Source organism: Heterobasidion irregulare (genome assembly GCF_000320585.1).
Source record: "Heterobasidion irregulare TC 32-1 unplaced genomic scaffold scaffold_05, whole genome shotgun sequence".
NCBI classification, from domain to species: Eukaryota; Fungi; Basidiomycota; class Agaricomycetes; order Russulales; family Bondarzewiaceae; genus Heterobasidion; species Heterobasidion irregulare.
This window is the reverse complement of record NW_009258201.1, coordinates 1,233,979-1,259,061: the sequence shown is the minus strand read 5'-3', so window position 1 is coordinate 1,259,061 and position 25,083 is coordinate 1,233,979. Positions and strand designations below refer to the sequence as shown.

The following is a 25,083-nucleotide window of genomic DNA, read 5'->3' as shown; positions in this document are numbered from 1 at the left end:
TTGCACTTACTTGCACTATGCTTAACATTTGATTCCGCCAATATCGATTAGTTACCCATCACCTCATGCAAACTCACGGTGCCACAGAGGTGCTATAGTCAAATTCTCCGAGAAGACCTTCACAGATGATCGCTATACATGCTATCCGACTTCATTGAATGGGCTCGATGACCTAAGGAAGGCCAGCACGCACGCATGACGGTCTCGTAGTTATGATTTGCCCTGCGATAAGTCACCGACAGAGCAAACACAGAATCTATACAGTTGAAGTCGGAGTTCCATACGACGATGGTCTTCCGGTTTATTTCCTGGGACAAGACCTCGATTTAAATACACGATAGACCTGGTAGATGCGCGCCCTACTAGAGATGCCCCACCGGGTGGTTGAACCCTGTCAAACTCATACCCAACCTTTGCGACAGGCATGCGCAATGCACATCTGTCTTAGTTCCCCTTTCTCCATTCTCTTTCTCCATTCTCTTTCTCCACTCTCTTTCATCCTCGCCTGTGATCTGGCACCCTGGGCTTTCCTGCAGAAGGTTCAAGAGTTGGCCACAAGAATGTTTACTCACACAGCATGCTGCATGATCGATCCCCTTCCAAGGCGAAACAACTTCTCACAAATCATCGCTGGGGATTACTGGGTTGGTCATGCGTCATCTCAATCCAAAATGACAGCTGCAGCGCTTATTGCAGTCGCCCCTAGTCGCTCTGTTTCCTATTACAGTATGGCCCCTTCATGGCGCCCTACGCATGGACGACCGGGTCATTCCCTGACCATGTGCACGAGAACCTACGAGAACGGTATCCGCGTCTGGCAGCACGAGTGTAGGGGCCCACCCATGCTCCTGATCAATCGAGCGTCTTTCGAGACTGCCATGTGGATTTGTGGACCTGATTTTCCGAGATGCATCTGTGAGGCCTTTCGAGATCATTGTTCAAGAATTCGAAGGTTTGTTTTACCGCAAATTTTCCTAAAGAGGAAGCAGACACTTGTGTCGCTTGATGTCGCTTGAGTCGGTGCGTAACGTGTAACTCTCACCCCCTTGCTCCATCAATACACCGAACCCTACGGGCTGTGTACCTGCAGAGACATGTTGCAAACCATCAGTCACCTGTTTACAACCACTCGGCAAATGGAGTTTGCACTAGAAAGGCCGTTCAATTTACCCTGCGATTCGCAAGTAATGTCGGCATGGTTCCTCCAGGTTCCTTTGCCCACGGTTGACCTTGGGAGTCGGGTGTACTTTTCCGGTCACCTACGTTTATTTCAAGATCATCTCCAGATTGGACCTCACGTATCATGCTTCGTCCTCATGAATTTCCATGCCGATTTTGCCCCGGTGCCTTCAAACCAGACCGCCAGCACGGTATCGAGTTGACCAGGTGGGCATTGCATATCGCCGTTGTCCTCTTTCACCTGATTCCAAATTGCAGCGGATACTCCGGGCTGTACTGCTGGCTCAATCTCCTTCGCCAAGGCTGTCAATCTTCGGGCTGGCGGTATCGAGATGGTGAAGCTGCTTGTCCTATTCGAGACAGAACATGCTGACATTTTCCAGTGTACCACACGCAATCTCGAAACGTATCTCCGTCATTTGTCGTGGTATTGTAAAGCAACCTTTCTGGATGTATGGCGCTTCCTGAGGCCTGTGGCATGATGATGTGCCATACGCTCCCGTCATGCTTGTCTTCCATTCACAGCCAGATGATGGTATCAAGTAAGCTCCTCACTAGGGCCTTTATATATAGTGGCCCGCGAGTAGTATGACTGCTAGCGCTCAACGTCCTAACCATTTTTGCCATGGAGCACAGTCTTGCCTCCATCCAGCACCTCTCATCTGCTGACCAGCGCCTGTTCATCGAGTACAGCTTCGGCAATCGATCTACCCCCGCTTTTCGATGCGTTCACCATGCTTTCGAGCACCATGCCCGCTCGCAGCCTGACGCAGTCGCAGTGGAACACCTTGCTGAGACTATCACCTATTCCCATCTTGACCACTGTGCGGACAATCTTGCTCGCCGTCTACGTGCCATGGGTGTTGTCCCTGGTGCTCGTGTCTGTCTTGTTGCACAGCGCTCCATCCAGATGGTGATTGGTATCCTTGCTGTACTCAAAGCTGGCGGCGCCTATGTCCCCCTTGATGGTGGGATAGTTACACAGTCAACTCTAGAACATGTTATCCGAGACTCTGAATGCGTCCTCGTTCTTGCTTTGGACGAGTACCGCCATCGTGTGCAAGGTATTCCGGTTCTCAGTCTAGACGACACCGCTTCTAGGCACTCTGAAGGCACTGGCGCTGGCGCAAAGCTCGAAGATTTATCCTGCCCCTCTGACAGTGCCTACATCATCTATACATCTGGTAGGTTCGTTTCACCTTCGTACCATCTAGTCGACTGATCACCGTTCAAGGTACCACTGGAAAACCGAAGGGAGTCGACGTTATGCACTCGAATGTAACAAATCGTAATTGACATTTTTTCTCACCCTCGATAGAGATGCTGACATCGAATATTAGTCGTCTGTCTGTCTCCCGGGAACGTGGAGATGCGTCCTGGTCGACGCGTCTCTCAACTCATGAATATAGCCTTTGATATGGCGGCTTGGGTCAGTGTTCTTACATTATTAACACCACTGAGATTATCTCATACCTCTACAGGAGATTCTCGGGTCGATGTGCAACGGTTGCACCCTTTGTATCAGAGGCAAAACATCGAAGGATTGGCGGGCTCTGATGAAGACAGTCGACGTGGTAATCGCTACCCCGTCGATGATGGGTGAGTCGAAGTCGGCTAGCTACGTTTTCCGCAACCGGGATTGATTACTGTCAGTGCCTCACAATCCGCTTGACTACTCGAACATCCGGGCCGTGGCCACGGCAGGCGAAGTTTGCCCGCAAGGTGAGAGTTGAAAATATAATTGAGGGATTTCGCACATCTAATTTCATTGCATAGCCTTGGCGGATGCTTGGGCAAGGAACGGCCACTTTTACAACAGTTGCGGTCCTACGGAGGTGTGTTTCTTTGCTACCTCTTCTTAGTCAGCTTGATGTAGATCACTTGTTTCCAGATCACCATCGTCAACACCGTTCAGCCTCATGTTTACTCAACGCCACTGAGCATCGGCAAGCCGACGCCCAACAACAACGTTTATATTTTGGACGAGAGCATGCAGCCTCTCCCTATCGGGGAAAGCGGGATCATGTGGGCCGGTGGAGCTGGCATCTCTCGTGGTTATATCAATTTGCCAGAGAAAACCGCCGAACGGTACAAGCTCGATCCTTTTACCAACGACAGGTGAGTGTGCATGCTATAATGCTGTTTGCTTAGGTATCAATTACCGTGCGATGAGCAGGAAATACATGTTCAACACTGGAGATCTAGGCCGCTGGCGTCCTGATGGAACTTTAGAACATCTTGGCCGAGTTGATGACCAAGTCAAAGTCAAAGTGCGTTGCTGACTCGAGTTCTGTTAGAAAATTTATCTCATACACGTGGATAGGGTTTCCGCGTGGAACTCGATGGTGTCGCGGCTGCCATGGAGGTATGTCCCTCGTGTCAAAAGGTCCATGCGGTCTCTAACAAGAAGTAGACATGTCCAGAAGTGAAGGTTGCCACCGCTCTCTTGATAGGCACAGAACTCTGGGGCTTTGTGACTCCTGCCGATGTGGATGTTAGCACAGTAAAAGCTGCCACTGCACAGGTCCAGCCATACTACGCGGTCCCCACGCGATACCTAGTTCTACCCGAATTTCCGCACACAGGGTGAGTTGTATCGAGTCTGGACCTCCCGCACCTATTTATACATTTGCAGCAACGGGAAGACAGATAAGCGGGCTCTCCGACAACTTGCGCTCGACAAAATCGCCAGCGAAAAAACTATCGTTCTGGACGAAAAGGAGACTATACTTCCGCTCACGTTGCCCACTGCGACCGAGGAATCTCCTGTGATCTTGCAAGACATCTCGCTTACAGATACCAAGCTAGTTTTGATCCCCTCCTCCACTTATCAGCGGAACCCGCCCACAAGGGACATCTACTTGCAGGACGGACCCTCCGGCGAGAACACTATATCCGCTGGTACTTCTCATATGTCCTCTACAGACGTGTCACCGTCTGTCATCGAGAAAGGAAACGCTTGGGATGGTTACTTGGACGATGACATTCCCAACAAGACTCAAGGGAAGCTCGTCCGGAATCTCAGGCATTCTATCTTCTCCCTTTATCGTCGTCTCTTCGGCGTCGTTTTCATCGCCAACATGGCAATCTTCATTGCAACCCTCGTCCGTGGCGAGGCCAATGCCCAACACTTGGGTCTCATCGTAGTCGCAAATTTGTTCTGCGCGATCCTAATGCGGCAAGACTATGTCATCAACACATTCTTCAACGTCTTTTGTGCCGTACCTTCATCGTATGGTCATTTTGCACACAATTTGGTTTCTTGTTCTGATATCCTTGCCGTGTAGATGGCCTATGGCTATCCGCCGAGTCTGTGCCAGAGTCTATTCTATTGGTGGATGTACGTGTCCAGAAGTTAAAGTCTTCAAAAGCATATTTGCTCACGACCGCTCTAGTGCATTCAGGATGTGCGATCTCAGGCGTAGTTTGGTTGATCCTCTTCACTGTTCAAGCCACTCGAGAAGTTGTGAATGGCGGCCCGGTTTGTCCTTTTTAGTTATCTGATTGTCCGCACACCCTGATAAGATATCATAGACATCTGTTGCTACCCTAGTCATAACTTATTGGATCTTGCTCCTACTACTCTCAATAGTCGGTCTCGCATATCCGAGATTCAGAGTCTTGTACCACGACCGATTCGAGGTCACTCATCGTTTCCTAGGATGGACCGCAACTGCTCTTGTCTGGTGTCAGGTACGATACTTCCTGGCCTTCCGCTCGTTTCTACTTCTTCATCTTGACATTAACAGGTCATCTTGCTTACCAACGACTATCGCCCCGAGGGTCAGACACTAGGAAACGCGTTGGCTCATGCTCCTCCGTTCTGGTTGGTCCTGATCATGAGTATCTCGATCATTCTTCCTTGGCTCCGTCTTCGTGAAGTGCCAGTTCATGCCGAAGTTCTTTCTTCTCACGCTGTGAGGTTGTACTTCGACTATAGTGCGTCAGTCTTCTTTGTTGCACTTCCTTGGTCTAACATGCAATATAGCAACGCCTGTGGCGGGAAGCTTCACCCGAATCTCAGATAACCCGCTCATGGAATGGCATGGCTTCGCGACGATTCCAGAGCCGGGTCAAAAAGGATTTTCTCTCGTGGTCTCCAAGGCCGGAGACTGGACGTCCAAACAAATCACTGAGCCTCCGAAAAAAATATGGGTCCGCGGCGCACCGACCTTTGGTGTTCTCCGCATCGTGCCCTTGTTCCGCCGTGTCGTCCTCGTGGCGACTGGAAGCGGTATAGGACCTTGTACACCCTGTATTTTGGAACAGCGAATCCCCATCCGCCTACTTTGGACATCTCCAAATGTTCGACAGACTTTTGGAGATAAGCTTGTAGACCAGATTCTTGGAGCATCGCCAGGTGCTGTTGTCTATGGTAAGTCACTATCTCTGGTATAGCCCACTTGAATCACGAACCGATGTTGCTCTCTAGACACGCGTACCAACGGCAAACCGGATATGGTGAAATTGACGTACCGACTGGTGCGCGAATTCAACGCGGAGGCGGTGTGCATCATTTCCAACCAAAAGCTGACGCAAAAAGTTGTATACGGCATGATGAGCAGAGGTATTCCAGCTTTTGGTGCCATTTGGGATTCATGATCAAAGAATGCCTTGTTTTTTATCTACTACGCTGTATTACTGTCATCATTTCCTGCTTAGATGTATCCTACCAGTTTGTATTGTACAGTCTCTATTGCCTTCACTGTTCCAGCTCGTTCCAACGGACTCGCCGACCTATCTATTACTTCATGGGGTTTGACTCAATTGGGACTATTTCCAAATGGGACTGTGCGTCTCTGAATCGACAACTTGACCATGAACGAAAGCATTATCAACAACTTGATTCATACATCGTCGCCCGGTCCTTCCCCTCCAATTCAACTTGTTCATGATCCAATTGCTAGGAACAGGACAGTCGCTTCCTCCAATGTCGACAAAGGCAAGCTGTTGATCTCAGTTTTGCCCTTGTCGACTGCCTTACTACCCTCCGAGAAGGGCCAGCGATGCGACTTCTGTCACAGATTGCGATCCAGCATGACAAACCTATATAAGTGTAGTGGGTGTGCTTCATATTGGTACTGTGGCTCCAACTGTGATTCTTCTCTCACCGTCAATTGTTTCTCAACATATCTGACTAGCATCTCAATCACCAGGTCAGACAGAAGCATGGAACAATAATCACAAACGAATATGTAAATCATATCCACAGTTTGCAGCTTCACCTGTGTATGAGCAGCTGGGATCGTATGGAAGAACGGAAGCCCTACTATTCTCGCATCTCGTCGCAGAATTTGTCACGCCCAAAACGACTTTTGCTGATACAAACGAACCGATTTCGGCGTTCTCAATCTTCAAATCTTTGATGCCACAGAAATCAGTCCCAACTGCCATCCCACCCTTGTCATTTCAGCCAACACCGGCCTTCACATCGTTGCGGTTGCTAAACGACTTGTACGCACGTTTCGGGAACAACAACTTTGTCATCCATTCGCACCTCTCATCAATCGCGCATGGTATATTCCCGCTATCAAGCCGTCTCTTCAACCATTCTTGTACACCCAATGCTGCACCGAGATATAGTTACGCAGCGGGCAGGCCTGTGAGGATGGAGATTGTGACCCTGCGGCCCATACTCGAAGGCGAAGAGGTACATAGCTCTCCAATTTAATCTACTCATGGTATGCAAGGCTCTGACGGTTACCTATGGCATAGATCACGATCCCGTATCTTGATCCCGCACTCCCGTTTTCTGATCGTCAACAAACCTTACAGATAAGTTACGGATTCAATTGCTCTTGCCCCCTCTGTCATTTGGGATCGAACCTTGACGAAACGCTACCGGCTCCGGATAATGATCAGCTGACAAAGCTCAAGGACCCACTCTACGAGTTCACTGGCTGTCTTCTCAACCGGCAGCCTTCCCTGCCCAACAGCCTCCAAAACTACGCGAATATACCGAAATCTCTTTTACCATTTTTGCATCCGTCTGTCCTTCTAAAGATGTCAGAATCTTTTAGTCAGGCTGCGCATGGGGATAGTATATCGGCTGCTCTAGATGTGGGGCATACCCTCCTGGCGGTTTACTTCCTGATCTATCCACCAAATTACCCACAGATCGGTAATTGTCAATCCTGATGATCAAGCTCAAGATGAATATATGTTAACCTTACCTTTCCCCAGGTATGCATGCCCTAGAAATGGCGAAGACAGCGTGGAATGCGGTTGTGACGGACGATACCGCCCCCACCACCAAATGTCTTGCTCATGCCCAATGGTACCTTCTGGCCGCTTGTGAAATTCTTGAAATCTACGGTCCCGAGGGCGATGAAGGTGGCCCCTTAGAGGAGTCGAGGTTGTTACGAAACCTCCTGGAGGAGGAACTTCGTGCTGCGAACTCGCAGTAAGCGCTCTCATGAAGAATGGAAATTCTTGCCTTAGCTTGTAAATTTGCACCTTTGCAGCTAGGTCGCATCCGTCATATATCAGGAATTGACTTTGTATTGACAATAATGGGATGCGAAAATGATCAATCGGTGACGTTGGATCTTCAGCTACTACTTCTCTGTCTCTTCTTGATGTCATGATGGGGCGTAAATGCGACGCATGAGATCACTTCTCGTTTGAGTTTCAGCGGATTCAAAGTGCCCTTACTGGACTAAAACATGTAGCCATTTCGGGATTATATTGTGCGACGCTGGCTGCTTTTGCACAAGATTCACCACCGTAGATGCTATCGCTCATAGACTTCCTGGCAAGCCTCGCAAACCGCCCAAGGTACAGGATCGGCGCAAAGAAGTCATCAAACCCGTCAATCGAAGAGTACAGTTAACGGCGATAGAGCGGCTATACACCTGCAGGTCTCGCTGACATATGTACGGAATCCTTGACAGTCGCTAGCCATGTGCCGACTTGATGTAGCAGGTCTTGCAGATGCTTATCATGCGTCCTTGGATCGTCACCGGTTCACCGCCGAAGTGGTTTTTATTCTTAAATTGTATGTACGTTCGCAGATTTGCAGAGTGGTACGTCCAGAAATGAGAGAATACTATGCTTCCACATGCGACGCTAGGGAAGCCATACGCGATGGGTTCCGAATTATTAAATAACGACGATCAAGCTAGTAAGATATTCTATGCGAACGAACAGTCAATTGCCAAGGTTTAGTGTCCGAAGGTGGAAGCATGATGTACACAATTGGTGGTAATTGCATACCCCTTGCGCCGAGCCTGCGCATCTGCATAAATGTGAGGTCTCAGCAGCAAGAGAAGGCCGGTTTTGCGAAAGATCGCCCCCTCAACCCCCTTTCCCTTCATCCACTGGACCTGACTGCGAGCCATGTCCGCCTACCACTCTTTTACATCCACAACTAATCTCCTGCGCACCGCATCGTGGGCCGAAGACACTCTTTCATCGGACAAACATGCTCCGACGGGTAGCACAACACCCGTACGTGAGACCTTGCGTCCAGGAGGCAAAAAGGCCGCAAAGAACGGAGTTGTGCCTCTTGGAGCGATGTTCTTGATCGTTATGTGTGTACTGGCCTCTCTGTTCTTTATTGGAACTATGTCGCTTGTCTTTGTGGGAGGGCGCAACGTCGTCACTTTCAAGAGCATGCTTGATGAATTGGCCAGTGGTTCACCCGGGGTAAGAGATGATGTTTCATGGATACACGCACGATTGTTGAGACATCTGGGGCTGGGCGCGATCAGATTGTCTTGCTCGGAGAAGACGTCGATATCGATGTCGACGAGCCTTCCATCTCGATACGGTGGGCTTTCGTCGCCTGTGGGGAGGCATTTTTACTGCCTGGATCTCAAGGTGTCCATGGTAGTGAAGCGTGTGGTCTTCCAAGCATGCCCCTAGACATATACATTGATAGGTCAGCGATGTTTCTTGCTTGTCGAATGAAGACATTTACGGTGCTGTCACTCATATAGCGGACAAACGCCAGTCGGACAGTACAGGCCTGCAATGTCACCATTTGGCCGTGACAGTGGGAAAAGACAGATGTGAGCTCCGCTCCACACAGCGCCTTTTGTTCATATTAGGAGATCCGAACTCACGTTTATATCAGGATTCAAGCCTTGACGCGGTTCGATGACGACCACGTACTCGACGTCCATGAAGCCAATCTCTACCCGTTCGACACGTACCGATTATCCAGCATCGTTTGCGCAGTGAACTCCGCTACAAATGAGACACTGCAAATACAGAGATTGAGCACCGTCGATGTAACAACCAGCTTCACGGTCACCATCACAGATGCCGACACCTACAACACGCTCTCAGATGGGACCCAAGTGCCCACTCGTGAAATAGAGATGATAGTGCGGAGGGCACCCACTGTCAGACTATATGCTATGATGTTGTGGATAGTGAACTGGATGCTCACGCATGTCACGATCGGCTTCGTCGTGCTGGCTATCAAGAGCGGGGACATTAAGCGTGTAGGATTGCACTCCTTGTATGCGTTTGCCATTGTTCTAGCGATTCCTCAAATCAGAAACGCAATGCCCGATGCTCCTGATCTCGACGGTGAGCCAGGACTGTGCGTTAAAGTGTGAGATCGAGCACTGATGGCATCCAATGCATCTAGGAGTTTTGATAGGTGCGCATGGTCCAAGTATTTGTACGCAAGTTAGAACTCACATATACAGCAGACATCATCGGATTCTTCCCTCAAACCATTTTCTCTGGGGTGGATGCAATCCTTCTACTTGTTGTCATTGCTTCGCGAGAATTGAAGGAGATGCAGGTCGGCCCAACGGACAAGGGCGACACGGTAGCCCACGAGACAGAGAAACAGCTGCCAACCTTTGTCCGAGGACACGGATTGTCTATAAAGATTACTGATCCTCGGGAGACCGACCCAAGTCTGCCCAGGGCCGAGATCATAAATTCTGCAGCTCTCACTCCGCAAAGCATTCCTGGTAGCCCTTGGTCCGTGCTGTGGGACACGAGGTCCAACCAGGATGGACTGTGAGTCCCAAGGGTTGCCTTCAACCGTGTAGACATCTAACGTGTAAAAATCAGAAACTCTGCAGATCCTCTTGTTCGGAGCTCTTTTGAGAGCGCATATGAGCGCTCGTACCGTCCCTTCTCTGAGATCTCTCTTTCACCACCTGTAGAACGTGCATTCTGAATGCTCTGGACTCGCTATTTGGGACTTTGGTATCATATGTACAATGTCGGATATTGATCGTAGTGTTGTCGGATATATAGAACAGCGCATTGATTCTAGTACGTCAGTAGTGACAACTAGTGTACTACGGGTTCGGAATCACACTTACTGTGCTTTGATTAAAATAACCACAACAATTCGACTTCTGAGAGTAGCTACGATTCGATTCTCCCGTAAAAAGGTACCGTCGCCGAAGCTCATCTGTTATTTGGAGGGTTTGATATGAGATGAAAGATTGAGCTGAGTAAGTGCAGCGTGAGAGGAATTTTGGAGGGAGAAGTATGTACGTAAGAGCAATCACGACATGTCAGAAAGCTGCCACGTTCGCTGAGCAACTCGTCCAGCCCAGTTCAGTGCTCAGCACCATCTACATCTTCAACGATGCCCGTCGGTATCGAGGCTTGGGTCAATCAGATACCCCCAGTCACCCGCGCATGGCTCGTGCTCTCCGTTCTCACCAGTCTCGCCGTCGTACGTGCCACCAGACAGATCTCACGCCTGACAGTGATGCTTATCCTCGAACACGGTGTTGTAGCAATCTCAATTGGTGACGCCTTTGCAACTATACTTTAGCTTCAAGGCTTCGTTCACGAACATGCAGGTTCCTGCGCCATCCCATATACCTCTTTGTGTCACCCGCAACTGGCTGATCCGCAATCTTGCATTTAGCTATGGCGTGTATTCACCAACTTCTTTTATTTCGGGACCATATCCCTTGACTTCGTGTTCCACATGTTCTTCTTGTGAGCTCTAACCCTCCGTTCTCCTCGCGCTCTATTTTTGCTGAAGACAACCTTGACAGCATGCGATACAGTCGCATGCTAGAGGAATCTTCCTTCGCGAACCGGAAGGCGGATTATTTCTGGCTCCTCCTCGTGTCCTCCGTGATGCTCCTCGTAAGCAAACGCCAAACACCACGCTCAATGCTCATACGAGATATCGTGTTTTCCTTAACAGACCCTTTCTCCGTTATTCAACCTCCCTTTCCTATCCTCGCCGCTCGCCTACGTTCCTATCTACATGTGGTCTCGCCGCCACCCGTCCACACCGATCTCTCTTTTCGGTCTCGTGACCATAACCGCCCCTTACCTCCCCTTCGCCCTCGTCGCCTTCTCATGGATGCTCAGCGGCACTTGGCGCGCCGCAGCAAGTGATCTCGTCGGTTGTGCGGTCGGTCATGTTGGCTGGTTCGTCCGCGATGTATGGACGCGCGAGATGATCGGTGGTCCCACGATCCTCAGTGAGGCACCAGAGTCACTGTGAGTGGCGTTATCACCGGTCACTCTGCGCTGTTTGACATGCCAAGGAACTGATAATGACTCGCTGTTTGCTACAGAAAGGTGCTATTCGGAGACATCTGAAATCTTTCATGGAACTGCGTGTATCTATAGTGTACTGTAAAACAGGCCCATGAGAAGCAAGTAAGGCAACAGCATACCTAGGTTCTGATACATCATTCATTCATCAGTCTGTGAGTCTCGGGTTCGACAGACATATAGGTCAAAATGTTACAAAAGCATACACGGAAAGAGCGGAGAGTTGCATAAACGAAGCAAGCAAGAACTAGAACCGTATATCACGGGGAAGTGCGCACGTGTGTATATCCTGGACATAATCACTAAGAACTCGTGAACGAGATCGGACCCACCAACCAAAAGATATAAACAGACATTGACCAATTGCTCATATAGTAAGAATAATGCAGTAAAACACAAACGAAGAGCGCCAGCGCGGGGAAGTCTCAATAGCTTCTGTCAAACGTCATATGTCTGCTCACGATTATCATTTTCGGAACTTCAGCCGCGCCCAGTCGCATGGAGGGGGTATCTTATACTCAGAGGGCGAAAGCTCAACGCGATCCATCGCCAGTGACTAGACCGTGACAGTCTTCGAAACTGCCTTGGAGGCCACCTTGGGCTTGATCGTGCTCGCCTTGCCGTTCACAGCTGGTGATGGAGTTGGAGCGGCGTTCATCTTGGCCGCGCGAAGCATTGCGCTCCTGTTTTGGCGCGGCGCCATGACGGGCGCCTGCAGGCTCGAAGGGCGTGGTTTCTTAGGCTTCTCGGGAGTTGGCGGCGCAGGGGAGGGAGCGGTGAGTTTCGCACCATTCGTATTGGACGTTGAGCGAAGGGCGGATGACGAGATTGACTGAGCCGAGGCAGGACGAGAAGGGGTGAGCTGGCTGCGCGAAGATGAACGCGAGAGCGATGCTGGCGCTCTCTGTGGTGAGCGGACTTTATTTACGCGCGATCGAGCGTAGAAGAGAATAAGTAGAGATGAGACGAGGCAGCCATCACGCTTCGCAAAGGGGACCACGACGAACACTTACAGTTAAACGAAGAAGGCGGAGTCGCTTCTTTCTCCTTCTCCTTCTGCACGCGCAATGCTGCGCTCTTGTTCAGCCTCGGCGTGACCGTTGGCGCCTTCGTGCTTGCGACCGAGATCGACTCCCTCCGCTTATGGCCCGGGACGCCCTCGAACATCTTTTCTCGTCCAGTGTCCACACTGGGCCTCGGACGCGGAGGCGTGACGGGTGTCTGTCCGAGGCGCAGGGATGCTGCTCGTGTCATGCGGGGCGCGACGACGGGAGGGGCGGTGGAGGCGACCGCGATGGTATCCGAGCGCTTGTGCCCAGGGACGTTGACAAACATCTGCGCGAGCTTCTCTTTACTCGGGGCAACGCGCGGCCCGCGCGTGCGCTCCGGGGACTCGGGGACGATGCCCGCGCGGAGGTTGGCTGCGCGGGTTGTGCGGGGTGCGATCGTGGGCGTCACGTGCGAAGCGGGGATCGGGCGCGCCTTGAAGCTTGGTGTGGACATGCCTTCGTTTGAGGTGCGTCTGCCTCCACTGCTCCCGCCGTGCACCTGTGACCGCGACATGTCGTCGCTGGTCCGGCGCAGTGCGGAAAGAACAGATGAGGACACAGAGCGCATGGAACCGCCGTCGATAGGTGAGACGAGGTGATCAGGGAGTTCTGTCGCGGGGAAGGGAGGTGAAGACGCGAAGAGGGACGCGATCTGCACTTCGGCGGTTTGGCCGTCGGGAGAACCCATCACCGCGTTCTGTTCTTTGGAGATGCCGTATAGGGCTCGGAGCGAAGTTGCGGAGGTCGCACGCGCTGTTTCAGGATCGGGGTCACCCATGATGGTATTCCAGACTTCAATGGCACGGCGGCGCTCAAGGACGTAGACCCATACAGCGCCCCTTTTGAGGTGTTGGCATGTGGAATGCATCACTAGCCAGACAGTTAACTACTCACTCAGCAAACGAGTTCGCGTCCTCTCCAAACAACTCGAACAGTGTATCAGGGTCACTCTCGACGTCGAACTCCATCTGACGTTCCTTCACGATCTGTCGTTATAATAAATGTGAGCTCGACACTCTTCGCATGTGCGGGGAATAACGGAGCAGGGGACTGACCTCGAAGCCAGCCGCTGTAATCCTGTTTTCGATGTCGAACCTGCGCTCGAGAGCATGGGGTTTAATGATAGCCACTGTCCTCGTAGGTTTCACCATAGGAGATCTCGGGGGGGACGCGATGGGGGACTTAAAAATAGCTTCGACGTAGAGACCATTGGGTGATTGCGGAGAGTATTGGTCCATGGAAGCACGATAATTAGAAAGCGAGAGACAAACGATGAGTGTTCGCAAAAAAGAAGATAAACAAGGTAGAAAGAAAAGCGAGGAGCAAGGAGCTGGCCGATGCAGAGGACCCTCGAGGGCCGAGTAGAATGAAGACAAAGTTGACGTTGGACTTGATTTGTCCGAGAGCACTGCAGTGCCCGGTGTTGTAGACCCGGGTCACCCCCGCACGAATCACCGCCGAGAACTTGGAAACCCGTGTACGGCTGGTTGGTGATTGAATCATGTAATAAACACAGAAATATCACGGAGACTCAGACTGAGGCTCTCGGAATATTTGCGGCTTGATCTCGAGGTGTAGATATTAAAGTCGGCTTCCGATCCCATCGCCGCGAGGTGTCTGGGGCACCGACAGCTCTCTACATGTTGTTTCTTGACGACCGGCTGGTTAGCAACGAGACTGTTAGCTGCGAGGATCTGCATTCGAAGAGTTTCGGCTCGGGAGGATTAGGAGCACGAGAATCTACGAGAATGCGACTGGTAAATTTCCAGGATGCGATGCGGCGATTGTATTCGATGTTATAGATGATTCGCTGGGATATCACAAGCAATGATTAAGAGGCTACAACTTTAGATGATCGTCCTTTCTATGGGTCCCAGGAGAAAGAATAAACAGGGGACGAGACAGGGTAGTGTGGTATGGGGGTGTTGTGCATAAGGTGAGATCATGAAGATGATTGGTTCTCTTTTGAGCCTTTCCACCATTTACCTACCTTCTCGGCACTGTAGCGAACAGTTGTGCCGATGCCTCCGCTGACGACCCCTTTCAATGTCTGGATCGTTGCCGGGTGACGAACGATGCCGCTCATCTCTGGAATGACAAGACCCGTGAATCGACAGCTATAAGGACGAAATAGATGTGATCGACGTACGATCCCTGAGCACTGAAGGCAGCTTCTCGTCTCCCGCCATGCGTGTCCAATATGCGCTCTCATCCGCCTCTTTCGCGGGAATGGAAGAACCATACCCTTCCCTCACGTGTGCGAGTAGGTTTGAAGGCAGCTTCCGCAGATGCGCCGCGCGCGCTTGGGCGCTCGTATCCTGTTGGATGGTCGCTGAGTGCCCCGGCCAATGCACTCCAGGTAGGCCAACGACGAGGCGATAGTACAGCTCGCGGAACTGTGGGCCCTGCTTGCGCACAATATTTCCAACCTTCCCGCGATTCTCCGCCGGCAAGATCATGCGCGGGTCGCCGCCATACGAGATACCTGCGATCGTCTCGAAGAGCTGTGTCTCGCTGAACTCAGTAGGTAGCATGAGCAGCGCAGCGCGCACGGCAGAAGTCAAGTTAACTTGCTGCGTCAGGCGCACGCGGGGGTCATCTTTGATGATACGGAGGGGCTTATGCATGCGCCCGGCGAGGTATAGTGAGTCCCAGTTAAGCAGATCGGAGCACATGTTGTCGACAGTGGTGACACCATATTTGATGGTCTGCGGCAAGCTGTTGGCTGGTTGTCGTCAGAGATAGTCAAAAATGGAAACTCACTTGGCCTTTCGTCTTTACAAACGCGTTGAACCACACGCCCGGCGACATCTGCTGCACATTTGACACAAATGACGATCCAAACAGCCGCGCGTGCAGCGCATAATGGCTCGGATGCTGAGTCATATTAATGGAGTGGAAATGTGCAGGATGCGTGACGGCAAACATGAAGTCAAGCATCGGACCCTTCGGATCGGGTGTGTACCCGTCCTGCTCGAATACACCTGAGCCGTACGCGAAAGCATAGCGAATGGGTGCCTCGAAGTCGGCGACGATGCTCTCGAGTAGCGCACGAGTGGTATTGGACACTGGGAGAAGCTGGTTCTGCCCGAAGTTTGGGGGTAAATGGGAGAGAACTTGATGGCGATGTGAGACTGCAGGCCGCGGTGCGGGGGATAGTCGAGTGCGAGGTTTGGCGGGGTGCTTTGTGGCGATAGGAGGGGGTAAAGGAAGCTGTGAGGCGGATGAGGGAAGTATTTCTGTTGATAATGAGCGGAAAGGTATGTGGGATACAGCAGGAGAGCGGCGGGGGGCGCGTGCGGCGATGGAGAGCATGTTGTGGGTGAAGGCAAGAAAGATAATTGACTTGTACTGGTCATCCAGCAGTTATCAGCCACTCTCATGCACGTGCCAAACCGATTGCCGAGTTTATTCCTGAGCCGCCGGCTCACAGTTGGGTCAGTGTAATTCAAGCTGCACCGCATTGACGCACCATGTCTGACATCGAGCAACAAGATTCTTCAGTTCTTGGAAAGCGCGTACGCAATGGTGCGGACGGTCAGCAGGAGCATGATACCATGGGGCCTCCGCCAGTACCAGCGGACTCCAATGACACACAGGACGATGACAGCGACGAGGATATGGGGCCGATGCCCATGCCGGACAGTGGTGCTGCAAACGGTGGGGTGAAAAAGAAACGAAAAGGTACGTTTGTAAGTCTTCAAGGTGTTAGGCTGACGCAATGAACGTGTTGGGCAGTACTCCCTCATGAGCGATTGTTCCTCGACCATCTTCCCAGCGCCGACCGCTATTACAAGAGTTTCATGCACCGCGACGTGATCAATTATTGTGTTTCCACAAAGTACGTCTAGTGAACAATTCGTGGAGAGCAGTCCATGCTCACTCAATGTAGAACTGAATTCATCATCACGACATCCGTGGACGGACATCTGAAGCTATGGAAGAAGCAAGACACCGGCATCGAGTTCGTCAAGCACTACAGGGCGCACCTCTTACCCATAACGGGCATCTCAGCAAGCGCGGATGGGCAACTCTTGGCCAGCATCTCAGAAGACGGGAGTGCGAAAGTGTTCGATGTGGTGAACTTTGGTGCGTATCTCCACAATGTTCAAATCGCGGAAACCCACAACCGTTGCATAGATATGATCAATATGATAAAGCTGGGTTTCACTCCTCGCGCGTGCTGCTGGGTACATAGAAGAGGACAAGCTCAGGGTTTACTTGCTGTGTAGGCTGGAGACTTTGCTTCTACACGTGGTGGTACTGATGGATTTGTCGATGCTCTAGCTCTGAAGATAACTCAGGGACTATTCGCTTGTACGATGCGCGTGGAGACGGTACAGTACTAGAGACAATCACGCGGCTGCATCGCTTCCCAGTCCATCTCATGACAGTCAGTTCTCACAGTTACGTCTCGTTGCACGACCACTGAACAACGCTCTTGGGATATACAGTTCAGTGACAGATACGATTGTGTAATATCTGCAGATGAGGGTGGATTTGTTGAATATTGGCAGCCTTCGGATCCCTTTGAGCTGCCCAAAAATGCTTCTGGCATGTGGTCATTCAAGACCCAAACTGACTTATACGAGTTCAAAAAGGTCTGTTGACTCTGCCGAGCCATTGGAAGATCCAAATTCTGATGACTCTATTTCTTCTAGTCGAAATCTGTTCCGACATGTATTACGCTCTCGCCGGATTCTTCTTCATTTGCCACATTTTCTCTTCCCGACCGCCAAATTCGAGTTTTCTCCTTCCTCACAGGTAAAATGACGCGCAAATACGATGAGTCGCTAGCAGCCATTCAGGAGATGCAGCAGGCTGGGACTGCGGTGTACAAAGTAGAAGATATGGAGTTTGGACGACGACTCGCGGCGGAGAAGGAGCTCGAGCTACCCGGCCCAGACGGTAAGATTCCAGGACATTGGATCAATGCTGTATGGGACGAGAGCGGAGCCTTTTTACTTTACCCTACGTTATTGGGTATCAAAGGTACGCGTAGTCCATTGACCATTAAAACCCACATGACTTACCGAAGAACACAGTGGTCAACACTGTAACAAATCGCGTTGCCCGACTTTTAGGTAAGGATGAGACAGTGCGATGGATGAACTTGAGCTTGTATCAGGGTGCTCCTGCGAAGAAAGGATTCACGACTGTCGCTATGGCAGCTTCTGCCAATCCAATCCTTGCGGATAAAGCTGCTCGCGATCCCACTCTTTTTTGTACGGGCTATAAGCGTCAGCGGTTCTACATGTTTACACGCGGCGAACCAGAGTAAGATCCCCTCGCATATTGAAGAGGTATTCGCTCTGATATGGTTTTGTAGGGACAACAAATCTGGCGATCGTGATATCTTCAACGAGCGTCCCACTCGCGAAGTTCAAACCATCGCTGCCGCTGCCGCATCTTCCAGAGCGCTTGCTTCTCCACTTGCAACATCTGCCACCATCCACACGACTGAAGGAGACATCCACATGCGCTTGTTCCCTGCACAAGCACCAAAAGCCGTGGAAAATTTCATTGGACACGCGAAGAGTGGCTACTTTGAAGGCGTAATTTTCCATCGTGTCATTCCCAAGTTTATGATTCAAACTGGCGATCCGCTGGGCGATGGAACGGGTGGAACGAGTATCTGGGGAAAGGAATTTGAAGACGAGTTCTCAGATGATCTGAAGCACGACCGGTGAGCCTTTCCCAGATTGCGTATCACGAGGGTGCTCAGTGGACATTGAATTGGGGAATTAGGCCGTACACCGTGAGCATGGCGAATGCTGGTCCCAACACAAACGGCTCTCAATTCTTCATCACGACTACGGCGACGCCTTGGCTCGACAATAAACACACGATCTTCGGACGTGTGATGTCGGGGTTGGAGACGGTGCATATCATTGAGAATGCGAAGGCGAACAAGACAGACAAACCATTTGAGGACATTAAGATTATTAACGTCGTTATTGAGTAGCGGGGCGGTTCGGATCTATGCAGGGTGTCTGAATAACTTTCTTCCCTCTTTGTGATGAAGCTTGCCATCAGAGTCCGACTCGATCATGCATCTGGATACTGCGCTCTACTATGAACGATGTCGATGGGGACAAGCCAGCCTCTGCTATCCGGGAACGAAAGTGGGCTGTCACTCTATCTTGCAGATCGTCGGGCGACAGTAGGCGATGTTGGGATGTTAATGCAGTAGGACAGGAGAATTTGATCACAGTATGCTGGTACGATGGCTGGGTTCCTTGTGAGGCGAAATGCAACGAACCCTCATAGACGGTGAGCGAAGTGCTATTGAGGGAGGTTACTTGATCAAATGAGGGCGGGATGTAAGCTACGGGGTATTCAAGCAAAAATGCTGCCATAGGGATGACGATCTGCTGTGTGAGACCATCGGGCAGTGATATTGAAGGTCCACGAGTGGAGGCGATAGCATCACACAAGTTGTTGATCGATTCCCGCAGGTCATCAGGCGGATTGGATAACTATAGAAATGGTGGGTGCGTTCAACTTTATGATAATAACATATGAGCAACCTTACCAAGGCTGGTGATTCGCTCAGTAAGACGAATGATGTGTAGTCCGGACAACAGGATTGATCCTGCTGCAAGCTCACGCTGAAGCTTGAACACTGATGCATTCGCTGGAATAGATGACTGTTCACGAAGAACGATTGATCAGAGGTAGGCTCATAGATATGCACGATGAAGCTGAATTCAGGCCTATGCTATCAAGATGACCGGGGTGAGGTTGGGCAACATGAGGCTAGAAATCTTGTTCACCATTCTTAGCTGATTGATCAAGCAAGTAAAGGTATCGACAGGATTCGGGACCGCGAATGCATCTAGCAGATAGCCAGTTCTAAACAGGATCATAAAATTGTTTCAATCGTGTAGAGAGAGAAGGAGAGAAATTAAGGCCCACCTGATTCCTAGCACGACCAAGGAAAGGTCGTTGGCAAGGAGCCAAAGTCTATTTACGGGAATCTTGCGAAACGATGGTAGTTTCTTGATATTCTCCACCACGGCAGAAGCGAGCTGTTTGTGTGGATTCATCCCGCTAGTCCCTAGCAGATCAATTGCCTTCCACTCCAAAGATCTTGATTGTTACAATCGTCTGAGTGTTATTGATCGAAGCAAACTACATGTCTCACGCTGTGTCATCATGCCGAATCTTTAAAAGGCAGTCGTGGAATCCCGACAGGCCGCAACTCGAAGAGTTCAGACAATGATACCTGTCATGCCCAGATCACCTCAGAGAGGTCAGGTATGCTCAACGTATGGCGATAAATTTTGCTTGACTGTCAAATGTAATTGATTGGATGATCAGAAGTGCGGCGTAGGGCTACGACTGAGATATGGGGCTTCGACAGCCAGTCTCAACCAAAAGGGAAGTCAAAAAATGACATCTCTCCCACCAAAGCACTAAGTCAGTAATCGACGGGATATGAAACATGATAGTGGTAGAGATACTAGGCTCAAAACTCAAAAAAAAAAAAGATCAAGGGCAGTCAGTGGGTTCAAGAAAATCAAACACAGGTGGAAAGAGCGGACGTATACCAGGAAATTTCCAAGGTCTATGAAATTCACTTCTTCCAAAGTTCTTGCCACCCTCTCGCACCTCCGCTCCACGCGCCCTTCATTAGGTCAAACAACTCCGAAAGCGGAAATAGAGGCGCTGAGAGCGAATTGGATGGATCAAATGACGACTTGTGTGCAATGGCTAGGCCGTCTCTCAATGTAAATTCTTCGTCTGTGGATGCAAATAGGGACAAGCCATGGAGGGATTCGCCTTCATACTTTGCCGCTTCCTCAGGCAGCGCCGGAAGGCCAGGGAACAAGATAGAGTGGGAAGGGGTATGAGAAATCAGGTGGAGCGTAGAATTATCTATCGAGAGGATAGATGCAAAAAAAGATAGGAGAGGGATGCGGATGCGAGGGTGCGGCGTTGGTGAGGAATTGGAACTGACAGTAGAGAGAGTTCGAGAGCGTGGATTAGGTGGATGTCGTGAAGTATCGATGCTCACAGCGCCTGTGCCCTCGCAAGAATTTTGTCTGTATGCTGCCGACGGCACAGAGCCGGAATGAACGCGTGGTACGGATACGAAGGCCCAGCGGCTTGCTCGTGTTATTTCTTCTTCCAACATGGACTCACTCTCGTCGATTTGACCATCATCTGCCCACCACTGTGAGCTTCTCCCGGCGCTGTCGAGCACCGGACCAGCCCCTGTCCGCGAACCCACAGAGACCCCCTCCCATTCGGGTGGATCGTCGCTTAGGCTGCTCCGAGGAAAACTCCCACCGACGCTGCCATCCCGCGACCTGCTTCTGCTATCGGTCAATGATGTGAATTCTGTAGGTGTCGATAAGGAGGAAAAAGAGGGGCTGGCAGGGGCAGATGGAGGATTTGGGAAGATGTATGATGACCGGTCCTCAAACACAAGTGAGGTCGCATGGTCGCAGTCCGCAGGCGGCGTCTGCGAGTTACCAATAGAGAGGTGCTCCCGGCGCGGTCTAGAGTAGTATTCCATGTATTGTCGGCAGGGAGAAGTTGGGTGTCCGAAAACAAGGTGCCTCGAGGTGCACGCTGCAGTGGCTCATGATCATGATAATATTTTTAGCTCAGGCTGCGCCTATAGTATCAGTACTTCGTAGACATCAACGATACCACTCGCCATCTCGATAGACTTAGCTCTCTCTGTATGGCATCGTCATTGCGCAGTGTCGAAAGGTGCATCCGACAAACATTTGTCTCGTGGGCAGCTCCGTTCGGTGCCCGTAGAGTGCTCGTAGTCATTTGAATGGCTTGAAATTCACAGCGTACTCGGGTTCCTGGTGATGACATCCAGCGATGCTGTTGCCATCTAGTTGCCATCACAATGGGCCCGGATCACTTCACTACCCTTGCGGATTGCCATGCTTGCCGAGTCTCGAGACCATGACTTGTGCAAGCCGCCGTTAGCTATGATCAAGAAGCCAACTTGATTCACATTCCTTTCTCCCTCTCTTCGGTTTCAGAATCCGCTATTCTTTCTCTTCTTCTCGTTCTGTACAGCACTCTCGCTGGCGGGAACGTAGAAACTATTTCCTTTTCCTCCGCAGGCGGGTTCCGTTCTAGTCGTCTATTTCCTTTTTTCGCGCAGGAGGAGCTCAGACTGTAAACATCTTGAAGTTTGAAGACTGAAATGGATACGGGCAAAGGCGGCCCACTTCCCTACATCGCTGAGCGTACGTATCTTCGGATGTCTTATCTGTCTGTGAATCTCGGGCAGAGAGATGCACGGGGGGACGAACCTAGCTCAACTGTTCGCACTCCCTCTTTTTTAGATGACCGTGGCTCCTTCATGAGCCCAGAGACCAAGTTGGCCATCTGGTTCTCCTTCCAGGTTTTGGGAGGGCAAATCATGATGCCCATCCTTGTTGCGACATTCGTGTTCTCCAAAACTGCGAAACGAGACCCGACACTTGTTAATCTCTGCGGGACTTTCATCTTGACTGGCTTCTGCGGATGTTTATTGTGAGTGCGCCATACTGATTTTTTAATGCCCCTTGTCCTTCTGACGGGTTTTTGTTGTTGCAGACTGTATGCAGGTCAGGCGTACGGTCCTGAACCATCCAAGGGCTTGTGTATTTTACAGGCATCTCTGGTCACTGCTTGTCCACCCACGTCAGTTTTTCTTCTCCATATCATCTCTTTGAGGTTGTAGACGCGATTCTCACTTCGTTGCATATAGATGGTCCGTGGCAATGCTTGCCCTGGTGTATCAAACATGGCATTCGCTTGATACCAAACTGAAAACGCGACCTATTTCGCGGCGATGGAAGATTTTCGTAAGCTATATACTCTTGGTGTACTAGTCTTCACGAATGAATCATCCGTTTAAGATGGTTTTAGCGCCATACATAGCATTCTTAGGTTGGGCTACCATCACAGCCATTGTATGTAGCCGATCAGCTCTGCCCACCCCATATTGAGTCCGCCACTGATAGATTCTGTCGGTGAATCAGTTATCAGGGATGCACCCTGCCAAGGTCAGCCGCAAGAGACGACTTCTCTACTGCTCCCTTGATTATGAACATTAGTACGTGTTGTTTATTCATATCTTGACCTCTACTTACCTTTGCCTCATTCAGTACGAACTCGGTGTCCATAGCAACAACAGTGGCTTGTGCAGTGATCATCGCCTTTGCAGGTTCGAAGCAGATATTGGTACCCAGGAGACCCCGCTGATACATGATCGTCCGCCTCTAGTTCGACTCGGTGTCAGGCTGTTCCGCGCTTGGCGGTTCGCACACAGGGCTGGCCAGGTTCCAGATGTCAACTTTCGCCTTGCACTTCGACTCGTTGTCTTCATGCTGTATATTTTCGGAGGCACAGTGTATGTTTTGTCCCTGAAATTCGTGTCTCGTTGCTGAATTACAGGCATCGTCACAGGTTTAGTGTATGGTCAATATTCGATAGGCAGATGGATACGACGGGCCGAGACTTGTTCATTGCCACAAGTGAGCCTTCCTTTCCTTCTTGATCCGTGGATGAGGAGCTTCACCTCATACATTCTCACATCTAGTGGGCGTGGCTGTCTTCGTTGTCTTCGGAACACAGAGGGACGTTGTCCAGGCATGGTTCTTCTGGCGCCATCCCAGATCCACAGATTCACGACTCGAGGATGAAAAGACTCTGACAGCCCATGATATCGACGCGAAGTTCGGGGAACATGATCTCGCCGTGTCACGCAGCTCGACTCCTGTGATGGTCATTGGCAACCCGGGTCGGGGAGCAAACGAGGGAGTGTGAAGCATCGGATTTTATGCGTGCTTCCTGCCAGTGCCTGTGACTTGCCCGTTTCCAAGTCGTTGGTTTCTATATTCGCTTCATTGTCATTCGTATGGTTCGAGCTCCTTTGTATCTGCGCGGTCAGGCCAGGCGTCCAACTGCTTTTGCACTCTTAATTTAAGTTAGGTGGAAGTTCTCTTTATGTGTAATAACTACTATCCTTGTTTTTTTTTTATCACATTCGTTACAACGATAGCGACCTAGGGATGGGTGTATGATTAGCGATTTTCACACAGTATGTCTTCCTTGCTTAATACAAAGTGGATGATCCTTATCGGAGAGAAGGATCATTGTAGCCTCGAAGAGTAAGCTAGAGTAAGTTCGGTAAGGGACGACCAGGCCCAGTCAGGAGGATTCTAAAATCATATTTCCAAATATTAGCAAAGGATGTTAGAAACCGACTGACCAGACTCCAGAGTAGTATGTAGCAACCTGTAGCAACCCACACGCCAGGCCGCCAGCAGGCGTCCATCTGCGTCCATGAGTCTCCACGAGTCTCCACGAGTTTACTATCCGTAGCACATGATTGCTAAATAACGGCCGTACCTCTTTCAATTAATTGGAAGAGGTGAAAAGGTACGAAATGGATCACCAAGCTTTGGTAGTCTTCATTCCTTGCTACAGTCTTGCTACGCGCCTCGAGCGTCGTATTTCATCTTTCCGAGCTCTACGATGTTCGCCTCGCCCTGCAGTATCCACCGGTGTACACTATATTGCATTGCGACTATCACAAAGGCGAAACTCCACCAGGCAGTGGTTGCAAATGCCCGTCCAAGAAGGGCGGAACAGAGCGGTGCGACTGCCGAGGCCGCGAGTGTGACTGGGTAGGAGAATGACGTGACAATGTGCTTGAGAAACTGAAACGAGTGTTCTTTCCAGGAGAGAAGGAGAAGAACCGCATGGAGAATAATGTGGAGCATAGTGAATGGTACCGATAGAGGTATGGGCGGGTCCGGGTAGCCTGGTGGGAAGATGACAGAGAGGGGAGACTCCTTAGTAGGGTTGACAAGGTAGATGAGATGACTGAGATGCGATGACACGCCTTGATTAGCGACAAGGGGATTGTCGAGGCGAGCGGAGAGCCTCACAGAAAGCAGGAGAGGGCAACTACGATCCGCGCAATGAGGAGATACTGCGAGTTGGACTGGTCATTTTGTGCGCGAAGACTCTGAATCAGTTCTTCTTGCTCTAGAGGCGGTCATTTTCGCATGTCAGTTATGATCTAGTGATGAGGAAGTGATGAGGAGGAGGGGTGGAGATAATAGCGAAGACTCTTGAAGCTCGAAGCTTGCAGTTGGAAAAGACGGGTTTCACCTTGGTCATCGAGAATGAGTGTCTCTTGGTGTTCGTCGGAGTCATTCGAGAAAGTGAATACATTCCTTTGCCGCAATGCAGACATGTAATTGTGTGGAATCGGAGTGGATACACAGAAATACACAGCTCGTCGTGGGTGTTAGTTGTTGCACAACTTGGGCAAGGCGTATAGCACGAGTATGACTGCTGAGTACAGCCAGTGGCGCTTGTATAG

The 25,083-nt window shown here is 50.6% G+C and overlaps 9 protein-coding genes across 9 annotated transcripts; 6 read left to right on the top strand and 3 right to left on the bottom strand.

The window, feature by feature from the left end:
- Nucleotides 1-1,804: 1,804 nt before the first annotated feature.
- Nucleotides 1,805-5,968, top strand: nrps1 (putative three-domain protein adenylation-thiolation-dehydrogenase; the record flags this gene model as incomplete). The annotated part of the gene is made up of 18 exons (XM_009547607.1): nucleotides 1,805-2,363; nucleotides 2,414-2,467; nucleotides 2,520-2,608; nucleotides 2,661-2,778; nucleotides 2,833-2,901; nucleotides 2,956-3,014; nucleotides 3,071-3,297; nucleotides 3,356-3,449; nucleotides 3,503-3,544; nucleotides 3,593-3,765; nucleotides 3,815-3,884; nucleotides 4,047-4,411; nucleotides 4,467-4,519; nucleotides 4,575-4,660; nucleotides 4,714-4,872; nucleotides 4,929-5,118; nucleotides 5,168-5,554; nucleotides 5,612-5,968. The coding sequence occupies 18 exons, from the start codon at nucleotides 1,805-1,807 to the stop codon at nucleotides 5,779-5,781; spliced, it is 2,964 nt and encodes a 987-aa protein (XP_009545902.1). The 3' UTR covers nucleotides 5,782-5,968.
- A 29-nt stretch (nucleotides 5,969-5,997) lies between these two features.
- HETIRDRAFT_316981 (uncharacterized protein) lies at nucleotides 5,998-7,586 on the top strand (the record flags this gene model as incomplete). Its single annotated transcript, XM_009548048.1, has 4 exons — nucleotides 5,998-6,274; nucleotides 6,336-6,829; nucleotides 6,895-7,300; nucleotides 7,363-7,586. 4 exons carry the CDS (start codon nucleotides 5,998-6,000, stop codon nucleotides 7,584-7,586), a joined length of 1,401 nt encoding a protein of 466 aa, XP_009546343.1.
- A 1,087-nt stretch (nucleotides 7,587-8,673) lies between these two features.
- Nucleotides 8,674-9,937, top strand: HETIRDRAFT_238463 (uncharacterized protein; the record flags this gene model as incomplete). The annotated part of the gene is made up of 5 exons (XM_009548047.1): nucleotides 8,674-8,826; nucleotides 8,892-9,009; nucleotides 9,134-9,191; nucleotides 9,257-9,717; nucleotides 9,825-9,937. Coding segments are annotated over 5 exons (903 nt in total), but the record flags the coding sequence as incomplete, so codon positions are not given.
- Nucleotides 9,938-10,669: 732 nt separating this feature from the next.
- Nucleotides 10,670-11,626, top strand: HETIRDRAFT_65032 (uncharacterized protein; the record flags this gene model as incomplete). Its single annotated transcript, XM_009547606.1, has 5 exons — nucleotides 10,670-10,834; nucleotides 10,899-10,964; nucleotides 11,033-11,106; nucleotides 11,166-11,259; nucleotides 11,321-11,626. The coding sequence occupies exons 1-5, from the start codon at nucleotides 10,745-10,747 to the stop codon at nucleotides 11,624-11,626; spliced, it is 630 nt and encodes a 209-aa protein (XP_009545901.1). The 5' UTR covers nucleotides 10,670-10,744.
- Nucleotides 11,627-11,731: 105 nt separating this feature from the next.
- On the bottom strand, nucleotides 11,732-14,046 carry HETIRDRAFT_475199 (uncharacterized protein). The gene is made up of 4 exons (XM_009548046.1): nucleotides 13,784-14,046; nucleotides 13,623-13,714; nucleotides 12,693-13,567; nucleotides 11,732-12,597 (listed from the first exon to the last, which is right to left on the bottom strand). The coding sequence occupies exons 1-4, from the start codon at nucleotides 13,964-13,966 to the stop codon at nucleotides 12,236-12,238; spliced, it is 1,512 nt and encodes a 503-aa protein (XP_009546341.1). The 5' UTR covers nucleotides 13,967-14,046; the 3' UTR covers nucleotides 11,732-12,235.
- Nucleotides 14,047-14,670: 624 nt separating this feature from the next.
- On the bottom strand, nucleotides 14,671-16,043 carry HETIRDRAFT_317318 (uncharacterized protein; the record flags this gene model as incomplete). The annotated part of the gene is made up of 3 exons (XM_009548045.1): nucleotides 14,671-14,816; nucleotides 14,878-15,436; nucleotides 15,492-16,043. 3 exons carry the CDS (start codon nucleotides 16,041-16,043, stop codon nucleotides 14,671-14,673), a joined length of 1,257 nt encoding a protein of 418 aa, XP_009546340.1.
- A 158-nt stretch (nucleotides 16,044-16,201) lies between these two features.
- On the top strand, nucleotides 16,202-18,693 carry HETIRDRAFT_317108 (uncharacterized protein; the record flags this gene model as incomplete). The annotated part of the gene is made up of 10 exons (XM_009548044.1): nucleotides 16,202-16,412; nucleotides 16,467-16,569; nucleotides 16,621-16,817; nucleotides 16,869-16,956; nucleotides 17,016-17,121; nucleotides 17,183-17,329; nucleotides 17,390-17,720; nucleotides 17,774-18,005; nucleotides 18,058-18,414; nucleotides 18,477-18,693. The coding sequence occupies 10 exons, from the start codon at nucleotides 16,202-16,204 to the stop codon at nucleotides 18,691-18,693; spliced, it is 1,989 nt and encodes a 662-aa protein (XP_009546339.1).
- A 67-nt stretch (nucleotides 18,694-18,760) lies between these two features.
- On the bottom strand, nucleotides 18,761-19,777 carry HETIRDRAFT_317357 (uncharacterized protein; the record flags this gene model as incomplete). Its single annotated transcript, XM_009548043.1, has 4 exons — nucleotides 18,761-19,207; nucleotides 19,264-19,449; nucleotides 19,505-19,583; nucleotides 19,647-19,777. 4 exons carry the CDS (start codon nucleotides 19,775-19,777, stop codon nucleotides 18,761-18,763), a joined length of 843 nt encoding a protein of 280 aa, XP_009546338.1.
- Nucleotides 19,778-21,859: 2,082 nt separating this feature from the next.
- Nucleotides 21,860-23,828, top strand: HETIRDRAFT_384120 (uncharacterized protein). Its single transcript, XM_009548042.1, has 10 exons — nucleotides 21,860-21,949; nucleotides 22,049-22,238; nucleotides 22,302-22,388; nucleotides 22,456-22,552; nucleotides 22,607-22,660; nucleotides 22,730-22,803; nucleotides 22,856-22,914; nucleotides 22,974-23,100; nucleotides 23,157-23,224; nucleotides 23,290-23,828. The coding sequence occupies exons 1-10, from the start codon at nucleotides 21,907-21,909 to the stop codon at nucleotides 23,514-23,516; spliced, it is 1,026 nt and encodes a 341-aa protein (XP_009546337.1). The 5' UTR covers nucleotides 21,860-21,906; the 3' UTR covers nucleotides 23,517-23,828.
- The last annotated feature ends 1,255 nt before the right edge of the window (nucleotides 23,829-25,083 follow it).